The sequence below is a fragment of the Trichomonas vaginalis genome, chromosome V (assembly GCF_026262505.1).
Source record: "Trichomonas vaginalis G3 chromosome V, whole genome shotgun sequence".
Taxonomy (NCBI): domain Eukaryota; phylum Parabasalia; order Trichomonadida; family Trichomonadidae; genus Trichomonas; species Trichomonas vaginalis.
In genome coordinates this window covers 29,929,960-29,957,167 of record NC_067207.1, presented here as the reverse complement: position 1 = coordinate 29,957,167, position 27,208 = coordinate 29,929,960, and the positions used below count along the sequence as shown (strand labels likewise).

Genomic DNA, 27,208 nt, shown 5'->3' with positions numbered 1-27,208 from the left:
AAGTCAGTATTTCTGCTGTAATTTTCTACAACATTGTAGTTATTGCACTTTGTCTATGGATTTGTATATATGTTATATATAAATTATATATCTAAACTGCCCATAAGTGCAATTTTTATATAAATTGTTTATTTCTTTAACAATTTCATATGAAATATGCTTTTTTAAGCGTATCAAAGCTGTGTTCTTAATGTGCATGGATATATATAAAAAAAATGTCGAAAAAAAAATGTGAATTCACAAATTCACTGAATTTTCACCGTTTTTTGAATTTTGCTACAGCACTAATATTAAATAATACTAAAATCTTCTGTCTTTGTAAAAAATAAATTCTGACAAAAAGTGCTCGTTTAAATTTAATGATCATCTGTATGACTAAGTGGTAAAAAGTGTTTATGACCAAAAAAGGGTTACATGCTTAGTCTATTTTTCTGACAGGATACTCTAGATTTACATGATCTCTATTTCATATCTCCGTTTTTAGATTCTTCGACAGATTTTATGATAGAAAACCAAGATTAACAAATTTCCGGCATGTTAATGAAGAAATCTGCAGCTACCCTCAATATTATTTCAATAATCAGTATCGTTTCTCTTACAATTTATTTTTTTCTCAATAATTTAACAAGAAATATACACACTTGGTTTTACGTATAAAAGCTAAGTGTCGAACTTAATCAACTTTACTTACTTAGCAAATGAATATTTTTGTGGTTGCGAGTTCTGAATGCTGAAGTTTTAGATTTCTCTATAAATGATATCATTGCACTTACAATGTTGTTCCAGCCTATCGCATAAATCATAGAAAATCAAAAAAAAAAATAATATAAAGAAAATTCATGTCATGAAGTTCAAAAAATACCGTGTAACATTAAAATTTGTTATGCATAATACATTTTAGCTATTATTGATTTTTTTAATTTTCGAGAAATTGAATGGTGAGTCCGATAGAGAAATTTTTAAAAAATCCTAGTCCCTCATAGAAGTAATTTCCCTCGTCTCCCATACTTCCAAATGTATGCATATGACATAAACTTTTATGCATTACACAAATGGCCAATAATATCTATAGAGTAAAAAATTAGAAATTTAATTTTTTATATGATAGTTATATTTCAGATTTGCGAGCGTAACTTTTTTCTCCATGGCATACTTGTTTTAAGAGCAAATGATCAAAATCGTCCTTCAATTATTGAAGGAGCTGATATCTTTTGAAAATTGAATTGAAAGGGTATTCAATTTTCAAATTTCCTCTCAATTTTGGAAACATATCAACTCTATGAATTAACAATTATGTGCCTTCACAGTTTATCAGTCATATAAGGTGCTTATAAAGAAAAAAGTTACGCTCGCAAAATATGTTTTTATATAGATTTCACATAAAATAATTATGTAATTTCTAAAAAGAATATTTTTGTTCTTGAATATTAAAGTGTATTGTAGTTTAAAAAGTTTTAAATATGTTGCTAAAATTTCAGGTTTATAGCTCATGTCTAGCATGACTTCTTCGTATGCGCAAAAAATCTGACACGTAAGGGTATCCTTAATTTTAGAAATTATTCTATCATGATATTTCAAAATTTCATTTTTATAATATGGATAATAATATTCCATATCATCACCCGTTATATTATTATCATATTTTTGGAGATATGATTTTAATTCATAATAACTAAGAAAATTTTGATTAAATACTAAATCATCAATTAAAATTTTTAAATCTGTGTTATTCATTTATATAAAAATAAAATCAATGTTTTAAGGGTGCCCGCCTCTTTGAATCATAGTATCAAAGCCATCATTAACGGTTCCTTTTGTCTCTTCTGTGGCATTTCATTAAAAATAAAATTTTAAATTGTATTAAATAAATGGCATACAACATCCATTTTCACAACATACAGCCTTAGTGTGTGCTCCTGTTAATGCAGTCTTACCGATTGTTAAGCGAGTCATTGACCCGTTTTTAAGTTGTAAATTAATATTCTGACCATCAAATATCGCTTTATCATTTATTATATCCAAATAATTTTTAGGTGTTAATTGCTTATTTTGTCTTAAACTAACACCCTTCATTTTTTGTGCAATCTTTTTAAAATCACTTCCATCAATTGAACCGTTGAATGATGTATAACACTTAGGACATAAAGCAACCATGTTATCACCTTGTTTCTCAATTGCTAAACCCAATAACTTCTTCTCATGTGCTTTTTCTTCAGCTTTATTCTTTAATTTAGGTTTAAATTTCTCATCAAAACAGAAGAAATCAAATGGTGCGAATTTGAAAATGTTTTTATCATAAAATTGTTTATCGGTAACAATTGCTTGAAATGCTTGAGTGTTAGGAAGATTTGGGTCGCCAGCGATTGCCCAATAAGATGAATCAGTATCACCTTCAATGAAATGAAAACGATTAACATTCATGCATTTATACATAAAATCATAAATGAAAACCAAATACCAGTATTTTGCGTTATCTAAAGTGAAGAATGCCTCTTGTAAACATGTTTCACATCTATAAAATCTATCTTTAAGCATCACTTGATATGTATCCTCACCTATTTCTCTTATGTTTTTAAACTTATTTGACATACATGCAACGCGTGACTTCTGTGCATTCATTATTTTAGTCTTTGCGTAATTTTGTGTATTCATTGCATCGTAACCATATGATCCATTAAGCGAAATCTTGCAAAATAAACTTTTTCCTTTATTTCCTTCTAATTCAGCCTTTTGTCTTTCGTTCATAAATTTGTTCGCAAATTCATTAAAACAAGTGTTTTTAGTAAATGTTAAAATTGATTGAATGTCATCAATGATAAAATGAAATCTGTCTATTAGATACCAAAGATAATAAGAAGAAAATGGTTGATATTGGTTGTGTGTTGATGCTAACTGAGTTAATTTTCTCTGTTTCTGGTCAACTGGTAGATTGTTTGATTTCATGTAATTATACATAAAACTGCCAATTGTTTTTTCATCTGTGATAATATCTAAGTTTCTTATTATCGGTAAAAAGTTTATGTAATCATTAATGTATTTTTCATCAATGTGACCCTTTACTTCAGCCACGAATAAAGTATTTTTCTTCTTAATAATTCCCAATGCTTTTGCTTTCTTTGTTGCTGTATCACAAATGATAACACCATTCAATCTTCCCGGCATATACATTTTATGGTCAGTATATTGAATGAAATCATGAGGATTAGATGAAAATGATGAAGGATATAATGAATTAAAGTCAACACCAACGAAATGAGTCATAATGTTGGTGGTGTCCTCATTTGATACAGTTTTAGTTTCTGGATTATATGAAAGTTTATTAATGTGCGTGATTCCTTTAAGATTTACTCTATGTTGAACATTTGATAGACCACCAGTAATTCCATTACGGAGAATGTGATAAGCTTCAACTGAATCTAAAGTCATTGGTAAATTATTTTTTAATGCATAATTTCTTAAATTGATTCTTAAACGTTGAACATCTTCATCTTTATTTGATTTCACGACATTGCAATAACAACACATTAACTGACAATTTTCTTTGGTATGTGGTTTTTCATTATCTATTCTATCCAATGTTGGTTTATTTGCATATGTAAACGCTTTACCACACATTTTGCATTTAGATGAAAGGATTAAATCGTGATAGTATTGATAGTCATCCATTGAAACATTGTTTTTAGTATCCCTTTCCGCTTTTTCATCTTGTTTCTTATATGATTCAATTTTATATTTCCAATACTTTTTTGTTAATTCAAAACTTGATTCCACATTTTCTTCTTCTGGATATGTTTCGTTAGGATTGAAGTTCTTATATGCTAACGCGTAACGAATCATTGAAGCATTCGATGATAAAGAAAGATTATGAAGCATATCAATTTTATAAACAAATGTTTCTTCAATAATTTTATCAATTGGGTCAATCATAATTTCAACATCTTTATTGCAATAATGAATAAAATATTCTAATCTATTCTTAAAATTTTTAGCATCATTGAGATATATTTGATAATCTGAATCGGATATTGTTTCTTGTGTTAATGCTGAATAAAATGAATCTTTCGTGAATGGTTCCTTTTTATATAATTCTTCTTCGTAATTTTCCCATGTGATGAATTGATAAGGGAAAAAGGATTTAACACGTGATTTATTGTTTCCGAAATCTTGAGTGAATTGGTCTAATGTCCCACCCGCTATATAATTTCTGATGTCAATAAATCTCAATTCATATGGAACGTTTGTTTTCTTTACTATGACTTGCTTAAATTGAGAAGAAGAACCCAGCATTGATTTTATCTTCCATTTTGCAGTATTTAAATCACGAAGAATTAAATTTAAATCAAACTTTCCCGAATTAAAACCAATGATATTCACTTTATTAAATTCTTCATCTAAAAGCTCTTTCATTGCTTCCTTTTGTTTCTCATTTAATGTTTGCGACTTCATTAATTCTTCATATTGTTCAATATTTGATTTAGCAACTAATGAACAGGTTGAAAATAAAAATTCAATCCAATCAGAGATGAACGAATCACTCGAAGTTAAGCAAAAATTCCTCGTATATGTTTTATCGTTTAATTTAACCGTTGATGATACCATGAATGGTTTTAAGTAAGCGTTCAAAGTTGCACACTCAGAAAGTTGTAATTCTTCTTTAGTCTCTAATGTTTCGAAGTCAAAAGTAATATAATATCTTGTTGGTTTATAATATTCCTGCAAATTATGTGCTAATAGCCATTGATATATATTCTGTTTCGTAATATGTGGTGCATATGGTTGTTGTGTGTTTTGCAATTGAACGTCTTGAATTAATCTTCCATTATTTTCTTTACATTTCTCACAATGTTTTAAAAATCTTCTTTGGTTTTTCCTTTCTGGATCATCACGGATAGAATAAACTTCTTCTTTACAATATGGACAAACTCTATAGCCGGTGAGTGCTTCAACGTCTGTTATTCTGTCAGCGTGAAGTTTTCCATTTGGACTCTGTGTTAATAAAATATTTACTGTTTCAAATTCTGGATCTATCATTATTGAATCCACTAATGGAAAGTCTACCTTATTTATGTCCACGTCTTCTGGTTGAGGATCACAATAATAGAAATCAATATTAACATTTAACATTCTCGCTAATCTCTCACTTTCTGATGAAATGTCAAACCCTTCATATGCATCTATTGCTTCATTTAAATAGCTTCTACGAGTTTTAGGATTAACACCATCAGGAATGTTATAGAAGCGTTTAAATAACCTTCTACCTTCGGCTCTTATTTGATTATCATTCATTTTAGCTGTTCCATTTTTGTTCATTTATGTAAGAATAAAAATTAAATAAAAATAAACTTTATTTTTTTAAAGTCCGAGACTCAGAGAGTCCAGGGCTAAAGCCCATAAAATGAATTAAGAACACATAAATTTTTATCATCTGCGACGTGACGAATACATTTTAATTTACTCAAGAATGCGTACCCTGATACATTAAATCTAATTCCTGTCTTATTTAATTTCACAACTTTGAAAAGGAATGTATGAATAGCTATAAAATGATGAGAAGATGTTTTATGGGTTGCTTCCATTTTTTCTGAAATAAATGAATAAATATAATGTTTATAAGTTTTCATATCTTTTATATTCTTAATAACAAATGGTATAGACCTTTCAACTTCGTCTTCCTTCGGTGCTGTTCTTTCATATGAAACATTATTAGTATCTTCAACAATGAAACCACAATCACATAAAATTTTATATGTTCCAATGGTTTCTTTTGATATTTTATCTAATAAATCAAAAACTTTATCACAACACCTGTGCATTTATTTAAATAATAATTTGTGTAAATATCATGGTCTTCTTTCTTAATCGTATTTGTTGCATATGTTACATTTTTCAGTGCTTTTTTGAATTTTTCAGAATCAAGAGGAGGTGAAAGTAATATACATGGATAATCTCCATCGTCAATAAATTGTAACTTATGTTTATGAATAAATTTTGTGCCTTCTTCTGAAAGTGTTTCGTCAATATCACCATCTAATAAATTTTGTGTTGATTCTGAGACATAATTTTTATATCTTTCTTCATGAGATTTCTGTACTTCTGATTCTGAAGCTGGGATATTCATTAAACCCTCTACTTCATTCTCATTATATTTTTCAACTTCTCTTAATTCCTTAATTTTTTCATCTATTTCATCTCTTATTTTTTCCAATTTCTCAATCTCATCGTTATAATATTCATCTTGTTTAATTTTTTCTTCAAAATATTCAGGAGGTGTTTCAAGGCTCTCTGAGCCCAGGTCCTTTGGACCATAAAGAGGAATATTCTCCTGTTTTTCAACTTTTTTGGGATATAAATATCTCATTATAGCCTTTTTAGTAATTGGTCCGTTATATTTAAATTCATTCAACAATCTGGAAAACTCTTTCACATTCTGCATATATGTTGGATAAGAACCGTCTCCAAAATTTTCTAAAATATTTTCTAATTCTGAATTAGTGAACTTTAAAGATTTCAATGAATTAGTTGTTATACTCATTTATTATAAAATAAAAATAAAAAAATAAATTTAACTTAGTTTTAAATCTTGATTTATTCAAAAACGTAAGAATAAAAACCGTCAGAATCATACATTTTTTACTTCATATGTTAAAAAAAATGATACAAAATCGTTCTATATTGTATGAATTCTTACGTTTACAAAAAAAGTCACACAACCCGTCAACTATACTACTTACATAAGAATGTCAATAATTCATTGTGATTGGCTTCATTACAGTAATAAATATATTCGTATGCTTGAAACTAACAATATCAATCATTGATTCAATGATCATTATTATCAATAAATTCAAACATCAACTATGCTTACTCCTAATACATATTAAAAACCATCAATGAATACTCTTAGGAAGTGTCTATATTTACCTCTTCATTAATGCAACACATAGTAAAATATTTATATTGATGTTTTAATTTTTATTCTCTTTAGTAAAGTCTTTGGTTTTGAATGAAAATTGAGCAGTTTGGTGATTGCCATAATGCCTGTTATATTAATTAATCTTTCAGTCAAAATAATTTTCAAAATCGTGAAATATCTTATTTTAAATAAGAAAAAGTTGTTAAAAGAACTAAATCTATGCTATAAACAAGTTAATTTTTTAATTAATTCCCAATAATTTCTCATATTCGCAAACAATCGACTTATTCTTCTCGCCGCTGAATGTCCTCACGACATCAAGGGCAGAAATCGTTACATTAGTGTCAGAACTAATTCTTTTGAGCAATTTAATGAAAACTCCACTTTTTTCGAAAATTCCGTTATTTTTCGCAGAAGATTTCGAACAAACTAAAGCCAGCTTGTTAACTGCCAATATCCACTTCTCTGCTTCCTCACTCTCATCTTCTTCGTAAGGTTGGAGCATTTTTATGACATAATTTCCTGAAATTTCCTCTTTTTCAATTCCAACAAAGGCTTTTTCTATAATTGGAGCCGTATCAAACCATATATCCTGGTTTTCAATGAATTTATTGATGATTGCGATACGATTTTCTTTAGAAACCTCTTGAACTTTTGCAATGAAACTCATTGCGAGTGAAAGCATGTCATCTTTGCTTGCCAAGTCAGATATGAACGAAGACTTGGATAATTGTACTCTAAATGTTTTGTTTTCGCATAAATTTTGGATTGCAATGGAAAGCAAAGAAATAATTTGAGGATCTGCATCATCCATCTCATAGTAAGGGATAACGAAGTCAAGGATGCCTAATTCAACAAATTTATTCTGCATGAGTGGTGATTTTGTTGTATTTTTGATACATCCAGCTGCATATACAGATGGTTCTTGTTCTTGAGACTGTAGAAGGTTAAGAAGTACACCTGCCAGGTCTTCATCTACGAAGAAGTTGAAATTGTTTTCATCGCAGCTCAATTTGTAGAAGATTCTTGAAATTGGAGAAAGTAATTCGGAATTTGCAACAGAAAAGCATAGTAGAATACGACAAATAATAGTTCTGATTAAGAAGTCATCTACTTCGATAAGAGCGAAGAGTTTAGTTTGTAATTCTGTGATAGCCTCGTGATTAATTAAGCTTTCTACAATTTCTTGCGACCAAGTGCCAACTGTTCCTAAAACTCTATCTAATACTGGTGTAACCATCCAAGAATCATTGTCTGATACATCTTCTGGCTTAGGAATTCTCTTAAGAAGTTCTTGAATTTCAAGAATATCTGTATCAGGAATGAAAACTTTTGCAGGTGATGGCAGCGGTGTATACTCGACTTTCTTTCGAGAAGATGATGTTGGAGTGAATATCTCTCTCTTAATTTCATAATCTGGTTGTAATTGTGCTGTTTTTTCAACTTGTGTCAATCCAAACACAGTACGACGTGGTGTTTTTGTTGTCTGGCAACGAGATGTTGGTGCAAATGATGGTTTTGTAAGCTTGGCTGCTGCACGACTTGGATTTTTAGATTTCATTATTTTTATAAGGCATTTATTAATTATTCCGAAATTGACACTAACGATCATTGTAAAGTCAGTTTGTTCAAGGAAAAAAAAATGACTTCAAATTTGTCTCCAATGGCAGATATCGAAAAATTATTGTTGGATTTAGATGTTTCAACATTCGACTATGCTGTTGAAAAGATGATCACTACAGTTTTAGCATCAAAAACAGAAATTCTTCTGAATATTTTAGAGTTAATGTCGAATTTATTAAATATACGATTCAAATCATATAAGTTATACGCAGAAGCTTTTGCATGCTTATTAAATTCGATTCCAAAAGAAAATATTCCACAAATACATGAAAAATTCAAAAACATCCAACCATTATTTGCCGGCTTTCTTGTTTCTACAGGTGTTATGCAAACTCCCTACATTTTAAGCCAAATTGGAAACACAAAAATGCAACCCGCCTTATTAGCTTGTTACGATACGATTAAAGAGCTTAGGCCTAATGTACTCCAAGAAATAGATCCAAAGATATCGAATCAAATCAAATCCGATTGGAGTAAATTTTATGATGTTTTCATTAACGACGACAGCAAGCAAATATTCAGACTTACCGGCAAATACCTTTTCCCATTTGGCGACGAGCTAGTTGAAAACCATCCAATCTATTTTGCTGCAATTTTCGGTTGTCCTCAGATTTTCACAAGTTTACTTAAGAAAGGAGTACAACTCAATTCGCCGATGTTCAAAACGAAAGTGTTTGAGTCATTGGCGCAAGCAGCTGTTGTTGGTGGCTCTCATCAGATTTTGAAGCGTTTTGATTCTCAGAATATAGATTTAGTTGCTTACAAAGACACAGCAATTAAATATAAGGTATATGATTCGTTGTTGTTCATATATCTTAAAGAAAATCCAAAATCAGAATCTGATCCAAAACTTAATGAAACTATCAAGAACATGTTAAAGTAATAGAGTATTTATGTATAAAAATTATAACTTATATTTTATTTTTTTATCATATATTATTTTAATTACCCATATTTTTCTAACTTTTACCACTCCTATAAACCAGGGGACATCACATATCGTCGCTTTAACATCAACATTTAAAAAGATATTGTAACATTGATCAATTAGTACGGTTTGTATTTAAAAAAAATGAACATTTTTGATTGGTTTCGTTAGCTGCAAGTTGTGTGTTATCAATTGATTTAAAACTTATTGATTAAGTGCTCAATCATGCAGCCTAATAATGCGTCTCTAATAGCATACCGTATGCAAAACATGTTCGGCACCTCTCAATTACTGGCAAATGGCAGAAATTAAGAGGATACCTTTTGATATTAAATTCAATTTAGTGGTACTAAAGCTTATAAAATTGAAAGAAAATTTTAAAAAAGTGACATAAATAAATTTTTATTATGTTTCCAAATTTAGAAAATCAGCCCCAGAACAAAGTAGAAATACTTTACCATCAAATTATTAAATCTCAACCACCATCAGAAATAGAAGAAACGCAATTCAAGTATGAAAAACGCAAAAAGATTCGATTGGTCTGATTATTTTGGTGATAAAGTTAAATTAGATCATACTCAAAATGGAGCACCATTATATGATAATACAAGTTCTAACAATTATTACGTTTCAAATTGCGAGTTTGAAGAATGCACAGAAAACGGTGCAATTTATATCAAAAGTAATAACGAAATCTATACATTAATCGAAGATTCTGCATTTCGTAAATGCAGTTCCACTTATCAAGGTGGATCTGTTTACTATGGCTGTCATGAATTAGGGCATTTTGTTCAACAACAAAATTCTTATTCTGAATCAAAAGCAGAAAATTCTTACATGGCATTTTGTCAATTAGTTAAGTCTTCTTCTACTAATGAAAACTATGCTTTTGATATTTCAGTTTCACAATGCGGTGAAAGTGAATCAAAAGGATATAAAACATCTTGGATTTCATTTGGTGATATTCAAATAAAGAATAACAACATCACTTACAATAAATGCATTTTTCATTCATCAATAAATAGTGTCCTTCAAGGAAAATCAGGATACTGTAATTTCTCAACATTCAGAGAAAACAACCAAACTAGAGAAGGATCTCTTGCATTTGGTAGTCATTATAAATCAAATATACAAACAGTTTCTTATTGCAATATTATTGGAAATAAATGCGGAACAAACAAAGACCAAGCTTTATTTGGTTGTACATACGATACTAAAGTTGATCACTGCGTATTTTTAAATAACACTGCAGGATGTATGTTTGGTATTATAGATAAAGATTGCACATTGACCATTTCTGATTCGTGTATTCAATCAAAGTCAATATCAGGATCAGGAACTGTTACATTTGAAAGAGAAGATCAAATTTATTCTGATCTAAATCAAATAATCTCTTTTTATACAGAATTATGTTTCATACCAAAACAAAAACAAACCACAGTTTCATTGTCTGCTTTTTCTAGATTTGCAGAAACATCACCGAGCTTACTTTATAGTTCCAAAAGATGAAGAATATTTAAATAATTACATTTGTTTCATCGAACCAAGGGCATTCATTATTAAAATTACCTATTTTTCTGCTTTTGCACAAACATTTTCTGCATTATTTTCGTCTAAAAATGAAATTGTCCCTAAATTTTTGCTGACATAATGTTTAAATCAATTTTTGGATATAAGGAAGGAGAAAAATAAAAAAAATCCTGAAATTAAAAACATTAGTTTGAGTACTTTTTGGTAATATGATTGTGACTTTATCAAATATAATGTCTTTGTTGAATTTGTTTGGAGGTTGTGATGACAAACAAAGAGTTTCGAGAGAATTGCAGTTTAGAAATATATTACGTGAATTTTCATCAACGATTTCAAGAGATGATAAGTTGATCATTTTCAAATTGTTGCAATCTTTGAATTGATAATCTCCAAATATCTGTTTGACTTTCGGTAATTCAACGCGTTCAAGTTTGTGACAATTATAAAATGTGTTTTCATATAAATGAATGCAATTTCGAAGAGAAATGAATGTCAGATTATTAATAAAATCAAATTTAACATTTTCTGTTGAAGTGACTAGTCAACAACTTTAAGTCAATAACTTCACAACTTGGAAGAACAAATGATTTGATTTGACATTCACTAAATTGATTAAATGTGATAGTTTTGATCTTTGGAAGAAGAACTGTTTTGATTGATGAAACTTTATAAAACGAGTTTTCACTTAAATATTCTAAACTTGGGAAATTGATTCCTTCGATTTGATTGCAAAATGCGAATGAATAATCTTCGATTTTTATCAATTTATTTGCAACAATCATTTTTAATGATGGACAATTGAAGAAGAAATTTTTTGGAATTTCGAGAATGTTGTTCAAAATGATGTGTTTCAGAGATTTGTGATTAGAGAAATCGAATGATGAGATGTCTGTCAATGAGTTGAAATTAACAAATACTAATTTAGAACAACTACGAAAGACATTTTCATTCATGTTTGTCAAACTTGAAAAGACAATCTTTTCTAAATTACTACAGTTAACAAAACAATTTAGTTTGATCTCTGTCAAATTACTAAGTTGCAAAGATGTCAATTTCGGTAAATCATTGAATGAATTTTTGTCAAGAGATCTCAAACTATTCATAGAAATAGATGATAATGAATGACAATTCTTGAATGCGTTGTTATCGATTGATGTCAATTTGTCAAATGAAATTTCTTCTAAACTAGTGCATGATTCGAATGCACTAATGCCGATTTTGATGACATTAGGGATATCGATCTTCTTCAGATTCTTGCATGAGAAAAATGAATAATCACAAATCTCCGTCAAATTATCAAATCTCAAAACACTGATGAATGGATTGTCGAAAAACAAATATGATGGAACTTTTTCAAGACTAAACATAAAGACTTTTTCAAGTGAAAGACAGTTATCGAATGCAAATTCACCAATACTCCGAACTTTGTTGCCGGTGAATGTTTTCAAGTTCTTGCAGTTCTGGAACGCATATTCTGAAATTGTTTCGCAATCAAACAATGTCAAATGTGTAATATTTGTGTTTGCAAATGCTAATGGTTTCACTTGTTTGCAATAATTAAATGAAATTTTTCGAAGTTTAATACAATTATAGAAAATTTTTTTTGATGCGATTTCTGCTTTATGTAAATTAATGACTTCAAGTGATTGACAATCTATAAATGCACCTTCATTTACAAATCCCAAATCCTTAAATGTAATATTCTTGAGACTATAACATCCTTCAAATGCATATGCTCCGAGTTGTTGTACAGCTTCTAAATTGATTTCTTCAAGAAGTGAGCAACCTTTAAAACATTCTCTATCAATCTTTGTAACTAAAGGAATTTTAACAGTTTTCAAGTAACTTTTTCCAAAAAATGTTAAATAAGCCATTGTTCTTAAATTTGGAAGTATGACAGTGTCCAACAAGGAACAATAATGAAATAGTTCTGTTGATACACGGTCAACTGAATCAAATGAAACTATTGTTAGGTTGGAACAATAATTAAGAGAATTTGCTGCAATTTCCTCGGCCATAGGAAGATATAGTTCTCTTAAATTTATACAATTACTGAAGAAGTGATCTGTTATCACTCTGATATTTGACATATTGACAAATTTCAAATTATCAAAGTATTGCAATTTTTGTGAGAATTTCATGATGTTAATTACTAATATTGATAAATTCTTTGCTTCAGTAATAAGCTGCTCTTGTATATTCTCACATTTAGGCAAAATTAATGTTGTCAATTTAGGATATGATTCATTTAAGAAAAATTCTTTGACATTTTCCATAATTAATGTTTCCAAATTTTTCGAATTCGGAAGGAAAGAACCAAATATATTTTTAGAAGTATCTAATTTCATATATTTCAGATTTGTGCAAGAATCAAACCATTTGGAACCAATAGAAATCAATGGTCCTAAATAAATTTTTTCCAAATCCGGACTGTATAAAAAAGGTGAGGATTCCATGAAAAAGAGTTCTTTGAATGATGCTTCGACTAGATCAATGAAGAAATGTTCGCCATAACAATGTGTAACTTTATCTGCATTGAATATTTTGATTCTTGGACAATCTTGAAATGTTTTGTCATAAATCCTTTGTAATTCTGGTAAATCTACGTATAATAACGATCTGAGATTATTCATAGAATTTTTATTTACTTTTTGTAATGATGGAAATGAAATATTAATTATGTTATGACAATTATTTAAATTAAATGAGTCAATTAACTTGCATTTAGGTAAAGTTATGGTTTTTAATGATTCAATATCAGTTATTGAATTATTGTTCAATGTTTCTTGGTTGTAAAGAGTAAATGATTCGATTTTAGTCTCGTTAATATGATTATTTGAAAGATTTGAAATGGAATTAAATTCCACTACTTTAAGATTTGTGCACCCTAAGAATGGTTGTTGTTGAAATGTAATATCGGCTAAAATAGTAATTTTCGAGAGAGATTGTGAATTTTGAAAAACAAAATCATCGACTGTTCCTTCGAAACAGCCTTCATTAATTATAAATTCGTCTAAATTGGTATATTTTGATGCTTGAAAGCCGTTAAATTGAAATGTTCCGTTATTGATTATAATTTTATTGATTTGGTTGTCGCTAAGACCTGAATCTGCGATAATTGACTGGAGACTTTCACCCTCGTACAATTTGTCGTTGAGAATAACTTGTAATGAATATCCGAAAAATAGAAGAAAACCAATCATTGTCACTTTTTGGAATTGAAGATCAATATGTTATTGGAGGAGGAAAATATAAATAAACGTCATCTGGTTATTGTAAGAGTCTGTGTTATAAGCTAATTAACCCTAACCATTAAATATTCAATAACATTTTTTTATTTTATGTATATTTTGGCTTGTTTATGCTGAAATATTGTTTTTTGATTGATGTCTAGATTATTTTCGATGTTCAATTGTGTTGTTCGATCATGAATTTGAGAGTGATAAAATAGAAGATCATTGTATAGAAATATTTCTTCTATAAATCAATATTCTATGACAATGAATTGTAGAATTATGAATCAAAATACATAAATAAAAATGAATTGCATTTTCATATATAAAGGAGAGCTATTGAGAAATATTTGTAGATCCTTATGATTGTTAATATCACATTATATTGAAATTTTATGTGTGGTCTGAGAATCGGCTGAGCGCCAAATCTTGGCGCCATCAGTTTTGAGAGAGCGCCCTTTTTGGCGCGAAAAGACAGTAAAATTAAATATTTTATTCTAAAGTTATATAGGTATATAACTTATGTTGTATTTGTTTTTTACAAACACTATTGAAATTTCAAATCAATAATTGAAATTTTTTGAAATAATTCAAAAATCATTTTTCTCTCAAGGATGAGGAAGTGCCCGATTGTCATCACTGGTCCAATAGGTGCAGGAAAGTCCACTGTTTGTAATCTCCTCTCTAAATATCTATCTTGCGACTATATCACAGAATACATCGATCAAAAAGGAGGGCCAGAAATGCTTGAGAAACTCAAGTCTGGAATTATCCCAAATGAAGATTTTCAGGAATACGTGCTTGGTACGTTCAACAGACAACTACAAGAAAGTAAGTCCAAAGTTATTGTAATTGAGAGACTACCAGAGGAAGGATCGTTTATCTTTGGTGGTGGAGATAAGACAGTCCTTAGACGTGCAATTGAGATCCAAGAAATTTTTGGTATTCAAGGCTCATCAGGCAAAATGAAAGTAGTTACAATAATAAATCATGGTCAAGGGCCATTAGATGTTCTAAATGAGATTCTTATCTCAATCTTTGGAACAAATACTGTTACAAATGAAGACTTTGAACATTTTGCTCAATCAACTGGAGTTGTTGTATATCTCAAAACAACACCAGCGACATGCATTGAGAGGATTAAAATAAGAAATAGAGGTCCAGAACAATCAATTACATTGAATGATATGGCTCAAATGTGTAATACATATGAGAAATACATCTCATCATTCAATCGTGGATAAAAGGCAGTCCGAATAGCTTTATATTTACTAATATGATTATTTCTATTAAAGATTAATTATATACAATGAAATAAGAATTTAGTTTTGAATTTTTTATTTAATTATTTATTAATACGGTTATTATCTAAATTAAAATATGGAAATGTGTGAACTCTAGTAATAATGGTTCCATCTTCAGCATTTATCCTTGAGTTTGATAATCACTTGAATAATGAGAGAATAATAGAACATGATCTTAATAGACAATATGCTCAGTATGGCAAACATTGATATAGTTTGTATGTGATCATAGAAAAACTTCAGTTTGATCTCGGGATATTCTTATGGTATTTTTTATTGAAAGAGAGGAATAGTCATAATGTATTTTTCATTGTATGGATTCTTTTGATTGTTTGTGGAGTAAATTATGAAAATAATAATGGATATTTTGATACTTGCGTATTTTTTGTTTTTTCACGGTTCTTGTTTTATTTTCCATATTTCTATGCGATATACGAATTACAGGAAGATTAGAAAGTCTAAATAAAGTGAGATTATCCCAAACGAATCAAAAAAGTGACAAAATGAGAACGAAACAATTGCGTGCTCCCCTCCATGATGAATTTGAAATACCAAACATTGCACATATTACTCGTGGTTTTGCAGTTAAATCAATGCGCCCTCCAAATTTGATCAAAGCTCCTTTTGAAATACCAGAAATAACAAAATTCGCTAATTATCAAGATCAATTTCAAGATGCAATCACTCATTGCTTAACTTTAGATCAAGTTGGCTTCCAAGTACAAAAAATTGCTCGCATTTCTCAAAGTTTATCTTTATCCAAAGATTGTGCCGAAGCTCATGAATTTATTTCAAAGCAAATCATAGAATTCGCAAAGTCAATACCTACAGAAATAAGTAACTGCAGAACATACGAAGAGATCGGTCAATTTTGGGAAAAAATTCAATCAAAACTTTCAATCACAACTCTTTCGTTTTCATACTTGTGTGTGAAGTCCTTAGGTCTTCGTACATACCGTGACATATTCCTGGAAGCTCTGCGTAACGAATACACTCAAAATCACGAATTATTCGAAACTGTCGCTAATATCATCATAGAAGCATACAACGAATCTAGAAACGATTGCAGTTCCGAAAAGCTCAAGATACACTTCATTTTCCTTAACGATACCGGTCTTTTTGATACATTATTCATTGAAATGTTAATTAACTCAGTTTTATCGATAATTACGCCAGTAATCAAAGAATCCCTTAATAATGGAATATCCTCGTACCTACATCAAGCTCAAGAATTGAGTATTCGTGAAGAAAAACTTGCATCTCCACTTTTGACACAAACTCAGCTCAGAAAACTCACTTCGAGTGTCAATACCGCCATATTTACCTCCAATCTCAACAATTTTGTTGCTGGTGGCCTCCACGAATTAGTTACAAACAACGATAAAGAATCAATTTCGATTTGCGCTCATTTCTCAACAGCAACGAACACTACATCGACATTTACTCAAGATCTAGCTCGTGTTTTCGAGGAAGAAGTCTCCAAATGCTTCGAAAAAGAAGATCCAATTCCAGATATCATAAATCTCTACAAAGCTCTTTCTTCTTTCAATGCCGCAGCATTCGGAACAAGTAGTGCGAGAGTTCTTACGAGCGGATTTGAACGTGGCTTCAAAGTTGACGATGAAAATACTGCAAGAAAACTTGAATTATCAATTCACAAGTGTTTTCCACTCCAAGTATGCGATATTTCACCATACTATGGCTTGTTTAAGATGTTGAGATGCAAAGATACCTTCCAAAGCTATCATTCCTTGTATTTAAACAGAAGATCTCTCGAATGCAAGCCAGAACAGCTTGAAAACGACAAGAAGTTCGCTGATAACCTTAGAGAAAGTTGCGGTACAAGGTATACAGAGCCAATTGACCAGACTTTCGCTGATATTAATTTATCTTCTTCTCTGAAAAAGAAATTTTTCGGAAAAATACCAAACTCCCCTGTAAAATCAATTTTCTCCCCCTTGATTTTGAAGAGGGAACAATGGCCCACAATAGAACCAATAACAGGCATTGTTCCTGCCGACATCAAACAATGCATGGATGACTTTGAAACTTATTTCAAAGTGGAATGTCGTGGAAAATCCATACAATGGACGATGCAATTGACAAAAGTATCATTAGAGTGCAAAGGCTTCTCTAATTTAACGGAATTGACATGCTCTGGTGTTGTTGCATTAGTGTTGCTTTCTATTGCTAGTGGAAACGACTCTGTTGAAAAGATTATTGAAAATACTAAATTAACTGAGAAAGATATTCAGAATGCCATTGCTAAGATGTCTCAGAGGAAGAATGGAAAGGTCCTTTTGAAGCCTTTGGCCCTCAATCCTGAAGCTAGTGTCGAAGGAGGAAAATTAGATGTATTTTATTATGTTCCTGCCACTACATCGTCCTCTGCAAAGATTCCTGTTAATTATGATAAGCAGATAGAGGCTGCAATCATGAAAATCCTCAAAGAAAAGCAAACTCTTGAAAAAGAAGAATTAAAGGGAGAAGTTTCCAAATATCTTCCATTCAAGTTTGAAGATAAAGACTTTGACTTAAGAATTAAGGCTTTGGATGCTCAAGCTTATATCAAAGTCGATCCTTCTGGAAAAATACATTATATTCCATAAAACGCATATATTTTTGACTAAATTTTGTCGTATATTTATGTATTTTAGCTATTCTTGATCATTATTTTTTCCAACTATCATTTGACAAAGAAAATAAAATTAATTTTTGAAAAATTGCTGATTTAAAGAACATCAACAAAGATATTAATTACTTTCATAAAATGTATGATCCTAACTCATTAAAATATAATAAATAGTAATAATATCATGTTTTTTCCGATAACTTCATGGTTTATTGATAGATTTATTCAATGTATGTAACCTTTCTAAGGTTTTCCTTTGGATGAGGCTCGAAAGATAATGGTTTGCCAACACCAATGCCAAGAAGAACTGATTTTGGTGGAAGACCAAGAACTTCTTCTGTTTGTGGGCGGATAAGTGTACCAAGAGGAACCGTACCAAGTCCAAGATCATGGGCAGCCATCAAAACACTCATGGCGAGAATACCGGAATCAAGTTGTTGAATGGCTGGGGATGCACGCTCATTCTTGACAAGAAGGAAAACAGCAGAGCAATCATAGAGAACTTCCTGCTTAACATGTGTCTGCTTTTGCATTCCAAGGTACATTTGTTGAGACTTCTCATCAAGGGAAGCAAAAACAGCATCGTTAAGCTTTTGGAGTTTTTCCTTGTTTGTAACAACGACGAGATCTGTTTCCTGAACATTCATAGCTGATGGAGAGTTGAAAGCTGCATCAACAATTTTCTCTAAGTCTTCCTTTGGAATGACATAGTTTGGATCATAGCATCTGATTGTGCGTCTGGACTTGAGTTGTGAGATAGACATTATCTAAAAATGAAGTCATATTTGAGATTTTTCTTTTCAATTAGTTTTCCGAACAGTTTCTCCAAAATTTTCTTACAAAAATTTGAAAGGCTACTATCAAAAAATTTATCCCCAATTTTTATCATAAACATATATTGCCTTCTTCTTCATTTTGCGGAGATATTCGGCAGGCAATAAATTTTGAACGAATAAATTCAATGAAGAAATCTGTTGAGCCATCATTAATGATCGGATGATTTGGAGTGATAAATGAATAGACCATCTCATTTATGCATGATTTTTATGAACCATATTGCTAATAAATGTATTTTTGGAAATTTGCAAATCAATTGTCATGGATGAGAGTTGATATTAATAAATATAAAGACTGTATTTTATGTATATTAAGGAAAATGCTACAATGATTTAATAATCAAAGAAATGTTAAAAAAAATCAAATTTTTCCGTTTTATTCAATGGCCTACTTCTTAATATGAATGCATGGGGAAATTGTATAGCATCCTTTACTAGTGAATGGGTCACGTATATCCAAGTAAAATATATTAAAAAAGTTGTGCACCTGAGCATTAAATTAAAAGGAAAAATAATTGCTTGCAATGCAGGCTGCCTGTTGATGCAAAATATTTTTGATGTACTCCTCATGAAATGAGTCTTCATAATTCAAACGAATGAAATGAAGACAAACCATAAATTTAAATTTACGTTGGAAACATGACATAATACTGAATTAACATTTGATGATAATACAAATAAAAAAATTCTTTACAGATTAAACGAGATAATATCCTTATACAAACGAATAGTTACTATATTGAAAAACATTTACCGATTTGTTTTGAGTTTTTATTGTTTATTTATTGAGATATAATAAAACTAATTTTCAAAAATACTAAAAAAAATTTGAAAATTGGATTTTGATGAGCGGAAATATAGATTTGATTATGTAAAAATGAATTTCAAAGTTTTTTTGGAAAAACTACAACTTGGATTATGATTAAATTCCTTGAACTCAAAAGGATTTACATGAAATTCTATAAGAATTAAAGAAAATAACACTGCCGAGATAGAAGTTGAACTCCTGTAATATTCAAGGATGTATTTATTGATATGATAGCTCACAAATAAGTGAATAAATAAAAGAAACGAGAGTAATTGGAAAAAATGAAATTTAAAGAGGAAATATAAAAGCAAAGAGCAGATAATGGAGAGATTTCTAGGTAAAAAATGTTTTGAATAGTTGATAATTTGAAAACTTGAAAAAGAATAAAAAATGAAATTTAATCGAAAAGTAAAAACCTAAAAAGTATTTTTTTTCTATTTTCCCGGTATTAGTGTAGTATTTTAAAAGTGTTTCGATGAAGTTTAATTTCGTTTGGTTTTATTAAGCAATAACATGCGTTTACTGAGCACTGCCCCACTTCGCGATGATGCGGTCAACACCAATCTCGTTGTAGTCTTGCTTAGTAGCCCACTGCTGGCTCTTGTTCTCTGTAAGGTTGGCAAGGATAGTAGCACCAAGATAAACAAGGTAGCGTCTGTTTGGTGGATCTTCGACGTTGATCTTGTATGACTCAAGAGATTTAGAGTTGCCGCCGAGGACTTTGGTGAGAACACTCTTCTTGAGGTCGTTCTGAAGACGCTCAGAAAGACCTGGGAACATTGTGGTACCACCGGAAACAACAATGCTCTCGAACAAGTTGCGGCGGAGGTTGATATCTGCTTTCATGATTGTGTCGAAAAGAAGATCACTGAGGCCCTTGCATTCAAGACCAATGAGATCTGGCTGGAACAAAATTTCGGGTGCTTCGAAACGCTCACCGGAGACTTTGACAATACGGCCGTCGTTAAGCTTGTATGGAACAACAAATGTTGTAGTCTCATTAGCAATCTTACGATCAACATCGATATCGGCGGAGATGAAGCAAAGTTGCTCCTTGATCTCACGGACAACGTCGAAGTCGGAAGTCTTGTGGAAGGTGTAGCCACGAAGTGTGAGAAGCTTGACAAGCTGCTCTGTGACATCACGACCGGAAATATCCATACGGCCTGTAAGGTGTGAAAGAATGTAGTTCTCGGCAATTGGCATGATATGTGTGACACCATCACCAGAGTCGACGACAACACCGGTCATAAGACCCTGTGCGTAAAGAACAAGAAGTGCTTGTGGGCAAACCTGAAGGCGTGGGAAGTTGAACTGCTCGAAGAAAATTTCGCACATCTTCTTGCGGTTGTCCTTTGGATTGAGTGGAGCTTCTGTGATGAGAAGTGGGTGGTCCTCGTTGCGGATCTTCAGCTTCTCTTTGAAAACGTAATCAAGAACAAGTGCTTCGTCCTCCCAGTTCTTGACAATGCCGTGCTCAACTGGCAATGTAAGATCAAGATACTGGCGAACTGGATATGTTTCGTCGCAAACCATAATGTCTTTAAGCTTTGCTTTACTGAATGACTCATCACTGCGAAGAATTGGACGTCCAACGGTGTTCTGAAGGACAAAATCTGGAATTTGGCGTGATGATAAGCCAGCCTTGAGGTAGCCTGTACCAAGATCGAGGACGACAGGTGTAGTTGACATCTGAATTGGACAACAACCGCTGGACACCTCTGAATAAATCAAAGTTTTTTTCGCAAGAGGAAGTGATTATTTAGGCACGAGCACACACAACATACACACATATGGATCAAAAATTATAAATGCCGAATCAAACTTAAAAAATCACTAATATGAGACCTTTTTTCCGAACTTTTCTCTTTTTTCTGTCATATCACTTTTCTATAGCAAATCAACTAATTTAAATAAATCGTGATCCTTTATTAGTTTTAATTTCATAATAAAATAAAAACTTTTTATAATATAAGTGAGCTGAAATGATCAGGTCTTGATTGTCCATCTCAAAATTCGTCAAATTCCTGGATCATCCAATCGCTTCGTTGAAACCCTTACAACTAACAAGAAAATATTATCTTATTATGAGATTCAAATTTTATCCATATCTTTATGATATTTTTAATTTAAGTCTTGGCATGCCAACAGACTGAGTGGAGCATTGTTTTATCGCATATATATATATATTAATCCTATTATTCCGATTTGTTAATCTCTATTACACATTTAATTTCATTATCATGAATTATGTTTAATATTATAACATATCTTCAATAGAAATAAAATATAAAGCTTGAAACTAAGCTATCTTACCATCGAACTTATATTCTTACAGCTAATATTAATGTTCAAAAATATCATTCCATGAGCCCCTTTATACACAACAAAAATAGAATACACACTTCGTATCATATATGTTTACATACAAAAATATAAGTTTTTGATCTGATTCAGATCATTTCGACTGCATCGTCCCAATCCGTAAGCTCATCGCTAACATCAGTTTCATAGTATAGCAGCGAGTATTTAAGAGTTAGTTTTCGCTTAAATTTCCTTGCCTGAGTTTCCGAATCAGTGTCTGTTACTCTATGACTTCTCGTATAGCTGATACCATATCTTCTCTTAGTGGAGTTCTGAATCTTTGTAAGTAAGTCTTCTGATTCCTTCGCATCAAGTAAATCTTTGCTTTTATCTCAAGATCGTCGTGGCCAAAATATTGTAACAATATTAACTTCATTATGCGAAGTAAAATCTCCGCTATCTTGTATTTCAGCCTCTGAAAAATCTAAATCATCACTTTCGATCTCTAATTTTGGAACCATCCCTGGATGTAAGTGTATATGGTCTTCCCCAAGATTAATCCTTCGTTCGAGCATCGATAATCTCATGTGTTTCTTGAGCATATAATAGTTTTCAATAGATTGAGACGAATCTTGATGATTTTTAGTATCTTCTGAAATCCAAAATGGAGTTATAATAACTTTTGGTTCATTTTCGTATGATTTTGGAGTTTGAGTTTCTTCAGTTTGCGAATCGGAGTAATTATTTGATTCTCCTTCTTCTTCACTCATTAAAGAAGATTTAAAGCTCTCTTCTTCATCCTCTTCAGCTTCATCGGAGAAAAATTCTGTAGATTCTGATGACCATTCTGAACCTGAAGGAAGATCGATTTTATCATATTTCTTCCTTCCCATATTATGAAGTTAAAGAATTGAGGTATAACATAGCACAATGATAGATAGGAATGTTTCATCATTAATTTAGTGGAAAAAGGTAATTTGATTCATCAATTTTCTTAAAATCAATTAGACCTGGAAAATAATGATTATATTGTATATACCTTATATCAGATCGATACGTTTCTCTATTTTTAGGTAATAGAGAACAAATAAAATCAGAGATTTTATTGTTAAATAATGAACCATTTTCAAGCTAAATTATAAATGTGTGATCAAAATATTTATTAACTTAAAGAGGTCTTGAATGAAAATGAATTGATTAAATTAATCTTTGAATCATCCGCAATATTCAAAAGATTGCATAGGAAATGGACTTATTATAAATATACATAACAAATGAGAAAAGAAACAATAAAGTTTGCTTCGAAATAAAATATGGAATGACATCAATTGATGTTTGATCTAATGCGCAATTGAATATGAATAGAATTGCTTGATTATAAGCTTAAATTTGTTGGATTAAGCATATATATTAGAAGATTTTGATGAGAATATGGTGAATAATACATATGGATCGATTTTGAATGAATACAATTGATATATCGATATCATACATTATTGGATGGAGATTTATGAAAGGGAGTCAAAATGAGTTTTGATTCGCCAAATTGCAAATCGATGTGAATTGAAAAAAATTGGACAAAAACAGCGAAAACGAAAGAAACAATATATAAATAAAAGTTTGTAAATTTGCTATAGAAAAGTGATATGACAGAAAAAAGAGAAAAGTTCGGAAAAAAGGTTTCATATTAGTGATTTTTTAAGTTTGATTCGGCATTTATAATTTTTGATCCATATGTGTGTATGTTGTGTGTGCTCGTGCCTAAATAATCACTTCCTCTTGCGAAAAAAACTTTGATTTATTCAGAGGTGTCCAGCGGTTGTTGTCCAATTCAGATGTCAACTACACCTGTCGTCCTCGATCTTGGTACAGGCTACCTCAAGGCTGGCTTATCATCACGCCAAATTCCAGATTTTGTCCTTCAGAACACCGTTGGACGTCCAATTCTTCGCAGTGATGAGTCATTCAGTAAAGCAAAGCTTAAAGACATTATGGTTTGCGACGAAACATATCCAGTTCGCCAGTATCTTGATCTTACATTGCCAGTTGAGCACGGCATTGTCAAGAACTGGGAGGACGAAGCACTTGTTCTTGATTACGTTTTCAAAGAGAAGCTGAAGATCCGCAACGAGGACCACCCACTTCTCATCACAGAAGCTCCACTCAATCCAAAGGACAACCGCAAGAAGATGTGCGAAATTTTCTTCGAGCAGTTCAACTTCCCACGCCTTCAGGTTTGCCCACAAGCACTTCTTGTTCTTTACGCACAGGGTCTTATGACCGGTGTTGTCGTCGACTCTGGTGATGGTGTCACACATATCATGCCAATTGCCGAGAACTACATTCTTTCACACCTTACAGGCCGTATGGATATTTCCGGTCGTGATGTCACAGAGCAGCTTGTCAAGCTTCTCACACTTCGTGGCTACACCTTCCACAAGACTTCCGACTTCGACGTTGTCCGTGAGATCAAGGAGCAACTTTGCTTCATCTCCGCCGATATCGATGTTGATCGTAAGATTGCTAATGAGACTACAACATTTGTTGTTCCATACAAGCTTAACGACGGCCGTATTGTCAAAGTCTCCGGTGAGCGTTTCGAAGCACCCGAAATTTTGTTCCAGCCAGATCTCATTGGTCTTGAATGCAAGGGCCTCAGTGATCTTCTTTTCGACACAATCATGAAAGCAGATATCAACCTCCGCCGCAACTTGTTCGAGAGCATTGTTGTTTCCGGTGGTACCACAATGTTCCCAGGTCTTTCTGAGCGTCTTCAGAACGACCTCAAGAAGAGTGTTCTCACCAAAGTCCTCGGCGGCAACTCTAAATCTCTTGAGTCATACAAGATCAACGTCGAAGATCCACCAAACAGACGCTACCTTGTTTATCTTGGTGCTACTATCCTTGCCAACCTTACAGAGAACAAGAGCCAGCAGTGGGCTACTAAGCAAGACTACAACGAGATTGGTGTTGACCGCATCATCGCGAAGTGGGGCAGTGCTCAGTAAACGCATGTTATTGCTTAATAAAACCAAACGAAATTAAACTTCATCGAAACACTTTTAAAATACTACCACGGAGAAAGATTCAATAATAAGGAAAAAGGAAAAACAAAAACTTAGTTTTTTACTATTTCTTTAAATAAATTTTCATTTTTTATTTTTTTTTCAAGTTTTCAAACTCTTAACTCTTCAACATTTCTTTTTGCCCTTCAGTACTTATCAATGCTTTCCTGAATTCTTTAGATTTCGATCAACCAAATCAAAAGCCAGATCAATAATAAATTAATAGTTCATTTGATCTTTTGTATCCATTTATTTTATTTGCTTTTCTTATTTTCATATTTGCTAAAGATTCAATATGTTTTATAAAATAATCACAGTAATTGGAAAACCATCACTTCATTATTGTTCATTTGTAATGGTCTCCAACTAATATCTTTCATTCAAATATCATTTTTTAAAATGTAGATTCAATTAAAGTAATTGGTACTTTCATGGATACTTCCATCACTATTAGTTGAATTCAAGTACGAAGATGAGTATCGTACGATACTCATTGAAGCAAGTCCAGCAGAATCCATTGAATTTCCGAAGAATGTAGTCAAAATTAAAAGCAGCACAGTAGTTAATCGCCAAATTACTGAGCATCAACTTGAACCTCTTAGACATGTATTAAAATATCTTAGTTTTGAAACAGGTTCACTATTAGAATCACTTGGTGTAGGAACATTTTCATCATTTACAGAACTCATTAGTGTCAATTTGAGCATGTGCAATCATTTAAAGAATATCAGTTCTGGGGCTTTTCAGAATTCTAATTTAAATCAAATTTTTCTGCCAATGAATGGAGAATTATCAGGTATTGATTCTGCAGCATTTGAAAACACAAATCTTAAAAGTATAACTATCCCCGATTCAATAAAATATTTTAGTGGGATCAGTGAAAATGAAGTTAATGGTGCTATGTTTTTCAATTGCAAGCTCCTCAAAGAAATTATCATATCAGAAAATAGTTCATTGACAAGGATTGGCTACGCATTTGCTCAACACGCACCTGTAAAAAAATTTTTCATTCCAAAAAATTGCATGATTTCTCCAGGATCTTTTAGTCTCATGGATAATCTCAGCGTAACTATAGATCCCAGGAATCCTTACATGAAGATGTATGATACGTGTATTTATAGTTTTAACTTTGATTCATTATATTGGTTACCAGTTTATTATCCGAATCAATTTTCTTTTCATTCATACTGCGATACCATTGAAACTCAAGCTTTCAGAGGATATAAAACTAATAATGATTTGGTGATTCCAAAAGGAATATCAACCATTAAAGTAGGTGCTTTCTTTGAATGCAATTGTCGATCAATCATATTCCAAAATGAAACGACTGAAACCCCAAATTATTATTTATTTTTAGGTAGTCATGCAGTAATTAAAATGCCAGAAAAACTCAGAGTTGTAAGATCCATGTTTTTCCAACGTTTTGATGGAAGTTACATCGAATTTCTTTCCGATTTGCAAATGATTGAAAGCGAAAGTTTTATTAATTGCACATATTTGGAAATGATCAAATTCAACAAATTAAAAAATAATATGATTATTGACTCAAATTCATTCTATAACTGTGAGAGTCTGAAGCTCCTACCATTTCCATTCGATAGCAGTGATATCATCACATTCAACTCAACATGTCTCAATCGTTGCAAATCATTTAAAGGTATTAAGTTTTATATCATAGTTCCTAGAAAAATAATGAACTTTAATGTTGATAAGAAATTGATTGAGATTGATGTGAAAACTTCAAATTCAAATGGAATTATTATTGATTGTGGAAAATTCCATGTCAAGGATCCTTTTGACGATAAATGCCATATTCCAATCTATTCATGCAATCGATTCCATTCAACACTTGGATTCTATTATTTCTATGTTTTTATTGCAATTGCTATTGAATAAAAGTCCTTATATGCCAGTATAAATAATCTTTCCGTCTGTCTTGAAGGGGGAATTTCTCTCATCGATTACTATTTCATTAACATTTAAATATTAAATAATTTAATTAGTTTAACATTTTCAAAATATAATTGTCACT

The 27,208-nt window shown here is 31.3% G+C and overlaps 13 protein-coding genes across 13 annotated transcripts; 6 read left to right on the top strand and 7 right to left on the bottom strand.

Annotated features, from left to right (window-relative positions):
• Positions 1–1,860: 1,860 nt before the first annotated feature.
• TVAGG3_0427890 (DNA/RNA polymerase superfamily) lies at positions 1,861–2,433 on the bottom strand (the record flags this gene model as incomplete). The annotated part of the gene is made up of 1 exon (XM_051233696.1): positions 1,861–2,433. The coding sequence occupies one exon, from the start codon at positions 2,431–2,433 to the stop codon at positions 1,861–1,863; it is 573 nt and encodes a 190-aa protein (XP_051103426.1).
• An 834-nt stretch (positions 2,434–3,267) lies between these two features.
• Positions 3,268–4,287, bottom strand: TVAGG3_0427880 (uncharacterized protein; the record flags this gene model as incomplete). Its single annotated transcript, XM_051233695.1, has 1 exon — positions 3,268–4,287. A coding segment is annotated over one exon (1,020 nt), but the record flags the coding sequence as incomplete, so codon positions are not given.
• A 2,327-nt stretch (positions 4,288–6,614) lies between these two features.
• Positions 6,615–8,474, bottom strand: TVAGG3_0427870 (armadillo repeat containing 2 protein family; the record flags this gene model as incomplete). Its single annotated transcript, XM_001308712.1, has 1 exon — positions 7,155–8,474. The coding sequence occupies one exon, from the start codon at positions 8,472–8,474 to the stop codon at positions 7,155–7,157; it is 1,320 nt and encodes a 439-aa protein (XP_001308713.1).
• Positions 8,475–8,548: 74 nt separating this feature from the next.
• Positions 8,549–9,818, top strand: TVAGG3_0427860 (uncharacterized protein; the record flags this gene model as incomplete). Its single annotated transcript, XM_001308713.1, has 1 exon — positions 8,556–9,419. The coding sequence occupies one exon, from the start codon at positions 8,556–8,558 to the stop codon at positions 9,417–9,419; it is 864 nt and encodes a 287-aa protein (XP_001308714.1).
• A 67-nt stretch (positions 9,819–9,885) lies between these two features.
• Positions 9,886–11,094, top strand: TVAGG3_0427850 (uncharacterized protein; the record flags this gene model as incomplete). The annotated part of the gene is made up of 1 exon (XM_001308714.1): positions 9,978–10,973. One exon carries the CDS (start codon positions 9,978–9,980, stop codon positions 10,971–10,973), a length of 996 nt encoding a protein of 331 aa, XP_001308715.1.
• A 415-nt stretch (positions 11,095–11,509) lies between these two features.
• On the bottom strand, positions 11,510–14,197 carry TVAGG3_0427840 (antigen BSP-related family; the record flags this gene model as incomplete). The annotated part of the gene is made up of 1 exon (XM_001308715.1): positions 11,510–14,197. The coding sequence occupies one exon, from the start codon at positions 14,195–14,197 to the stop codon at positions 11,510–11,512; it is 2,688 nt and encodes an 895-aa protein (XP_001308716.1).
• A 644-nt stretch (positions 14,198–14,841) lies between these two features.
• On the top strand, positions 14,842–15,538 carry TVAGG3_0427830 (deoxynucleoside kinase family; the record flags this gene model as incomplete). The annotated part of the gene is made up of 1 exon (XM_001308716.2): positions 14,842–15,471. One exon carries the CDS (start codon positions 14,842–14,844, stop codon positions 15,469–15,471), a length of 630 nt encoding a protein of 209 aa, XP_001308717.1.
• A 496-nt stretch (positions 15,539–16,034) lies between these two features.
• Positions 16,035–18,140, top strand: TVAGG3_0427820 (ubiquitin protein ligase binding; the record flags this gene model as incomplete). Its single annotated transcript, XM_001308717.1, has 1 exon — positions 16,035–18,140. The coding sequence occupies one exon, from the start codon at positions 16,035–16,037 to the stop codon at positions 18,138–18,140; it is 2,106 nt and encodes a 701-aa protein (XP_001308718.1).
• Positions 18,141–18,354: 214 nt separating this feature from the next.
• On the bottom strand, positions 18,355–19,313 carry TVAGG3_0427810 (nitroreductase family protein; the record flags this gene model as incomplete). The annotated part of the gene is made up of 1 exon (XM_001308718.2): positions 18,385–18,927. The coding sequence occupies one exon, from the start codon at positions 18,925–18,927 to the stop codon at positions 18,385–18,387; it is 543 nt and encodes a 180-aa protein (XP_001308719.1).
• Positions 19,314–20,227: 914 nt separating this feature from the next.
• On the bottom strand, positions 20,228–21,525 carry TVAGG3_0427800 (actin 3 family; the record flags this gene model as incomplete). The annotated part of the gene is made up of 1 exon (XM_001308719.2): positions 20,327–21,499. The coding sequence occupies one exon, from the start codon at positions 21,497–21,499 to the stop codon at positions 20,327–20,329; it is 1,173 nt and encodes a 390-aa protein (XP_001308720.1).
• A 448-nt stretch (positions 21,526–21,973) lies between these two features.
• TVAGG3_0427790 (uncharacterized protein) lies at positions 21,974–23,105 on the bottom strand (the record flags this gene model as incomplete). Its single annotated transcript, XM_001308720.1, has 1 exon — positions 22,504–23,004. The coding sequence occupies one exon, from the start codon at positions 23,002–23,004 to the stop codon at positions 22,504–22,506; it is 501 nt and encodes a 166-aa protein (XP_001308721.1).
• An 815-nt stretch (positions 23,106–23,920) lies between these two features.
• TVAGG3_0427780 (actin 3 family) lies at positions 23,921–25,225 on the top strand (the record flags this gene model as incomplete). Its single annotated transcript, XM_001308721.2, has 1 exon — positions 23,947–25,119. One exon carries the CDS (start codon positions 23,947–23,949, stop codon positions 25,117–25,119), a length of 1,173 nt encoding a protein of 390 aa, XP_001308722.1.
• A 728-nt stretch (positions 25,226–25,953) lies between these two features.
• TVAGG3_0427770 (BspA type Leucine rich repeat region (6 copies) family) lies at positions 25,954–27,072 on the top strand (the record flags this gene model as incomplete). The annotated part of the gene is made up of 1 exon (XM_001308722.1): positions 25,954–27,072. The coding sequence occupies one exon, from the start codon at positions 25,954–25,956 to the stop codon at positions 27,070–27,072; it is 1,119 nt and encodes a 372-aa protein (XP_001308723.1).
• Between the last annotated feature and the right edge of the window lie 136 nt (positions 27,073–27,208).